General features: G+C 46.8%; 1 protein-coding gene across 1 annotated transcript in view; it reads left to right on the top strand.

Moving 5' to 3' along the window:
- The first annotated feature begins 4587 nt into the window (after nt 1-4587).
- Nucleotides 4588-6000, top strand: part of LOC115475059 (T-box transcription factor TBX6-like) — a 51316-nt gene continuing 49903 nt past the window's right edge. Inside the window, exons 1-2 of the mRNA XM_030210797.1 lie at nt 4588-4687; nt 5348-5552. Coding sequence (XP_030066657.1) covers nt 4588-4687; nt 5348-5552 — 305 coding nt within the window. The remainder of the gene's footprint in view (nt 4688-5347; nt 5553-6000) is intronic.

The following is a 6000-nucleotide window of genomic DNA, read 5'->3' as shown; positions in this document are numbered from 1 at the left end:
TATGTCTTTGTATCGCTCCCTGGTGCGACCTCACCTTGAGTATTGCGCTCAGTTGTGGTTGCTGTATCTCAAAAAAGATATAGCGGAATTAGAAAAGGTTCAAAGAAGAGTGACCAAAATGATAAAGGGGATGAAACTTATGCTCTCATATTTGGAAAGGTTAAAGAGGTTAGGGCCCTTCAGCTTGAAAAGAGATGGCTGAGAGGGGATATGATTGAGGTCTACAAAATCCTGAGTGGCGTGGAGCTGGTGGAGGTGAATTGGTTTTTCACTCATTCAAAAAGTACCAAGACCAGGGGACACTCAATGAAATTACATAGAAATATTTTAGAAACAAATAGGAGAAAAAAATTTTTCACTAAAAAATTAGTTAAGCTCTGGAACTCGTTGCTGGAGGATGTGGTAACAGCGGTTAGTGTATCTGGGATTAAAAAAGGTTTGGACAAGTTCCTAGAGAAGTCCATAGTCTGTTATTGAGATAGACATGCGGAAGCCACTGTTTGCCCTGGGATGGATAGCATGGAATGTTGCAACTATTTGGGTTACTTGTGATTGGCCACTGCTAGAAGCAGGATACTGGGCTAGAAGGACCATTGGTCTGACCCAGTATGGCTATTCCTATGCTATTATGTTCTTAATTGACCTGGCATAAGTGGTCACATAAATATAGGTGCACCAATGCCAGTATGCACTAAATTCTATATGGCTTAGGTTTGCCCAGATGCCATTACAGAATTGGTGCTCAACACATGCCATTGTGGAACCTAAATTGAGGCACCCAGTTATAATATTGCCCTCCTAACCCCCTAATTCGATAACGTTGCCTAAAAATGTATGAGCAAATTTGGGCATGTGCCCAATTGGCATGTAATTAGCTTGTAATAACAAGCTATTTAGCACCAATAATTGGCTTTTTAACAAGCAATTATTGACACTAATTAGATTTAATTGGTATTCACGCATGCAAATTAGGGTGTGGGATCTGCACCTAAAATTTACTCGCAATCTGAAAAAGGGAACATGGAAATGGGAGGTTCATGGGTATAACGGGGGTATTCCTAAAATTAACAAACATTGTTGTAGAATAACGCGGATATGTGCCTAATGTAGGTATGTACATTTCAACCACGTTTCAGCTGGTACAAATGGCACGATTCCAGGGTGTAAGCGTAATTCTGTAAACCATGCCTAACTTTAAGCGCGGCGTATAGCATAGTGCTTTTTTCGGCACTGATTCTTTTGGCTCTATATATTGAATCTAGCCCCAGTTGTGCACATTTTATTTTTACATAGTGTTGCTTATGTTGTATGCGATATATCCTATATAATAAAACGAACCTCCAACATTCTAAAGCTGACTGCATGGCTGAGGCATTCCTGCTCTCTGTATTCATCTCCTGAATTGACATCACGTACTTCCGGGTTCGTCACAAGCAGAAGTGACCAACCACACGAGGTTTCTCGGCTTCAGAATGTTGGAGGTGCATTCTATTAAATAGGATTGGTCAGTTCCTTGAAGCACAGCCAGAGCTCAGCATCCTGCACAGTAACGCTCAGACATCAGAGAGAGAGAGAGAGAGAGAGGGCGGGCCTGACACCAGAGGGGGGGGGGGGGGGGGAGGTATCTCTGTCACACACACACTCTCTCTCTCACAGTCAATGTCTTTCTCTCTCACTCTCACACACTGTCTCTCACACACTCTATGTCTCACACTGTATCACATTCACTCTCTATGTGTCACACAGTCACTCACACACTCTCTTGGTCTCATACACTCAGTCTCACAGAGAGTCTGTGTCTCACACACACTCTCTCTCTCGCACTCACTGTATCTGTGTGAAACACACTCTCTCTCTCACACACTGTGTCTCACATACGCACTTGCACACACTCTCATTCTCTCACACACACACTCTCTCTCTCACAGACACACTTGCACCCAGACTCACTCTCTCTCTGTCACACACACACACTCGCACATTCACTCTCTCTCTCACACACAGTCACTCTCAAACATACACACTCTGAGGAAAACCTTGCTAGTGCCCGTTTCATTTGTGTCAGAAACGGGCCTTTTTTACTAGTATATATATAATATTGATACTATGCACAATGATGTGTGACAGTGTGCATGGTCTGATGTGAGGCAGAATTATTTGTATAAATTGCTGATAATGTTTGCTGGCACTTTAAGAGGTAGAATTGTTTTATTTTTATACTGCGCTAATGGAGTGCATGGCGCTGTGAGGCCGATGCTCAAAGCTAGGTTCTAAAGCCCACAATGCAAGAACAGCGCAAATATATAGCTAAGTGAAGCTCAAAGGAAGACATATGCAACTGATATATGTAGTAAATTTGAGCTAGTAAACCGAAAGTAGGGGAGGAATGATCCTGGCACATGCGCATAAAGCTTTAGCGGTAAGCACAGCTCTTCTGTGCATGCCTAGACAAAAAATGGAAGCTCAAGCACATGTTGGCACTGCGTGCAATTCTGGAGACTGCACCTACGGAAAGATATAAAAAGGATGGAGTAAGTCCAGAGGGCAGCTACAAAATTGGTAAGCGGTCTCCATCACAGCGGCGTACCAAGGGCGGGGCGGTCCGCCCCGGGTGCACCCCTCTGGAGGGGTGCAGAGAGCAGCTGCATGCCTGTCGGCTCCGCTGGTTCCCTGCTCCCTCTGCCCCAGAACAGGCTACTTTCTGTTCTGGGGCAGAGGGAGCAGGGAGCCAGCGGAGCCGAGAGCCACGTGGCCGCTCCCAGCAACTAAGTATGCACACACGGGGGGGGGGGGGGGGGGGGGGTGCGCTTCGACGATCCGCCCCGGGTGGCAGCCGACCTAGGATTGTCACTGCTCCATCATGAATGATATGGGGACAGGCTTAAGAACCTCAACATGTATACGCTGGAAGAGAGATGGGAGAGAGGGGATTTGATAGAGACAGTGGCGTTCCTAGGGGCGCTGACACCCGGGGCGGATCGCCGATGCGCCCCGCCCCCCCCAGCTGCAGTGTCCCCCCGTGTAGCGTGCCCCCCCCAGTGAAAGAACACCCCCCCACCCCGGTGAAAGAACCCCCTCACCCCCGGGTGCACGCCGCTGGGGTGGGTGCCGTGTGCTGGTCAGCGTCGTTCGTTTCCATGCTCCCTTTGCCCCGGAACAGGTTACTTCCTGTTCCGGGGCAGAGGGAGCATGGAAACGAACGACGCTGACTGGTGCGCGGCACCCCCCCAGCAGCGTGCACCCGGGGCGGACCGCTCCCCCCCTTGGTACGCCACTGGATAGAGACGTTTAACTACCTCAGTGGCATCAATGTATAGGAGGTCAGCCTTCTTCAAATGAAGGAAAACTCTTGAATGAGAGGGCATAGGAAAAAGTTGAGAGGAAATACGCTTAGGAGGAATCTAAGGAAATACTCTTTCACGGAAAGGGTGGTGGATGCGTGGAATGGCCTCCTGGTGGAGGTAATGGAGACAAAGAATTTAAGGAAGCGTGGGACAGATATGTGGGATCCCTTTGGAAAAGGAGGAGCTAGTGGTTACTGAGCAAAGGCAGACTAGATGGGCCATCTATATTTATCTAATGTGAGCCATTCAAAAAAATTGGTTGAACTTGACATTTTTGAAAGGTTTGTATTTAAGTGCAGAAAAACAGGCACCAATATGTTCTTTCACTTTCAGTTGTGATTGGACTCAGCACGTTTGCTTCTCACTATCTGCACTTCAAACTTCTACAGGCTTCCTTCGGCTTGTGAAATAAGACAAAACCCGCAGTTCAATGTGACATTTTGCCAAGAAATTCTGTCCTCAAAACGTTCTGCAAGACCTCTGAGCTAGCGGTAAAGTTTACGGCATTATAGGCCATCATTTGCTTCTGTGCATTGCAGTGCATCTCTCTGAGCATTGGGTACCCTCTGACCTCATTAGCATAATTTAACATAAGTACATAAGTAATGCCACACTGGGAAAAGACCAAGGGTCCATCGAGCCCAGCATCCCATCCACCACAGCGGCCAATCCAGGCCAAGGGCACCTGACGAGCTTCCCAAACGTACAAACATTCTATACATGTTTGTACGTTTGTAGTCATCTTTGGTGCACATTTTAGCACCAGCGCTCGAGCCCTCTGAGCATTCGGCGCTATATAACGTGTGCACAAATCCAGGGCTAACCCCTTTTTCCGCTGGCCTTAATTTGTAGCATCGGCTCCTATGTGATGTAGAATTATGTCATTTTTTAAAAATAGACAGCTTTTCTTTTCACAGGTTCTATGACAGAGTTACTGGCGTATCCTACCCTTTTGTTCTCTTCCCCCCCTCCTCTGTTTGTGTTTCATTTAAGACTCCTAATGGTATCATTAACACCCTGAAAAACATTTCTTGCAGGGGCCCCAACCCTCTTTTTTCTTTTAGCAGGCTGTAGAAGTTGATGTTCTTGTTTCTCCAGCTGTTGGAACAGCTGGGGATGGAGCTCAGTTGGGGTGGTCCCCAGCACAATCTAAGCCTTTGCACTTTTACTATAAAAGGTCAGTGGGTGCCTTGGACTTGAAGAATAGCCTCTTTTCTTTCTTAAAACCCAAAGGCAGTGGGTCATGTTTGAAACTCCAAAGCTGGGATACCTGAGAGCTGGATGCAGCTTTTACTGCTCCCCAGCATCTTTTCCGAACACACATCTGTTTCCATCCATAACAAGTAAGTGAAGGGAGGAAGTGGATAACAAAAGCAGCATTTGGAAAGGATGCAATAGAACTGGATTGAGGTGCATTTGGCACAGCTCTGTATGTGGGTCTCAGCAGTGGAATAGCAATGGATTACGTTGTCTATAAATAAATAGATTAGATTAGGGGGCACTGTACAGCAGGACTGAGGTGCATTGGCAGAGCCTCTGTATGTAGATTTCAGTACTGGAATAACAGGGGCTATTGTACCAATGCACCTCAAACCTACCATACACTCTGTTTGTGACTCTTAGTTTTGGAATAGAGGTGCTGCTCGGCAGGACTGAGGTGAACTGGCAGAGCTCTGTATGTGGGTCTCAGTACTGGAGTAGCAGGGGTGCTTTACAGCAGGACTGAGGTGCACTGGCAGAGCTGTACAAGTGTGCCTTTCTAAGTATAAATAGAAATAAAACAGAAATAAAACAAAGGAAAATAAATTAGTCCAATAAAAAAGGTACCACCTTGTTTTCCTTTGTTTTGTTTTATTTCTATTTATTACCTTTAAAATGGACTAAAGGCAAAATCATGCTACAGTACTGGTCTAGCGAGGGGAACAACAGGGTAGAAATGAATTTGGGAGTCATTCTGTGACATTGATTTCACGTCTCTGTGTTTCCTTTCTTGTTTGCTCAAGGCTGCAGTTATTCTCACTGTTTTTGGGGGGAGGATCGTCCTTGCCCTCATGAGGCGGGTATCACTGTACCTCCAGTCCTCTCTCCACTTTGGCCTTTGCCACCTCGTCCAATCTCAGAGCCCCAGGTGGCCACGCTGGAGAAGAGGGAGCTCTGGGAGAAGTTCTGCAGTGTGGGCACTGAGATGATAGTGACAAAAAACGGCAGGTAAGCAGATACCACATCTGTTCCAGGGGCAGAAGAAACAGCTTAGGCTCTTCCTACTAATTTGGGGTTGCTTCTGTAATGTGCTACTAATGTCAAGGAGTGGGGCCCTCTTTGCTCCACTCTTGGAGGCACTCTTTGTTTTCCTAAAATAATTTAATTTGGGGCTGCTTTTTGTGTGATAGGGAATGAGGGTGAATGAGAGGGAGGGACAGGGTGTGTATAACTATTAGGCAGCACTAGACAGTTGCCTAGGGCAACAGCTTCTGTGGGGGGGGGGGGGGGGGGGGGGGGGGAGAAAAGAGCAGCTGAGTGGGAGTCCTCCACCTACAGTCCTATCAGTGGAGGGTGCTGTTTCACTATCACATTTTCAATAGTGAGAGACGGGCAAGTTCTGCAGGACTCCAGGGAACCTGCCTGTCCCTAGTGATTGAAAACACAATATGGAAGC

The sequence above is a fragment of the Microcaecilia unicolor genome, chromosome 7, assembly GCF_901765095.1.
Source record: "Microcaecilia unicolor chromosome 7, aMicUni1.1, whole genome shotgun sequence".
Lineage (NCBI taxonomy): Eukaryota > Metazoa > Chordata > Amphibia > Gymnophiona > Siphonopidae > Microcaecilia > Microcaecilia unicolor.
This window is presented reverse-complemented; position numbering and strand designations above follow the sequence as displayed.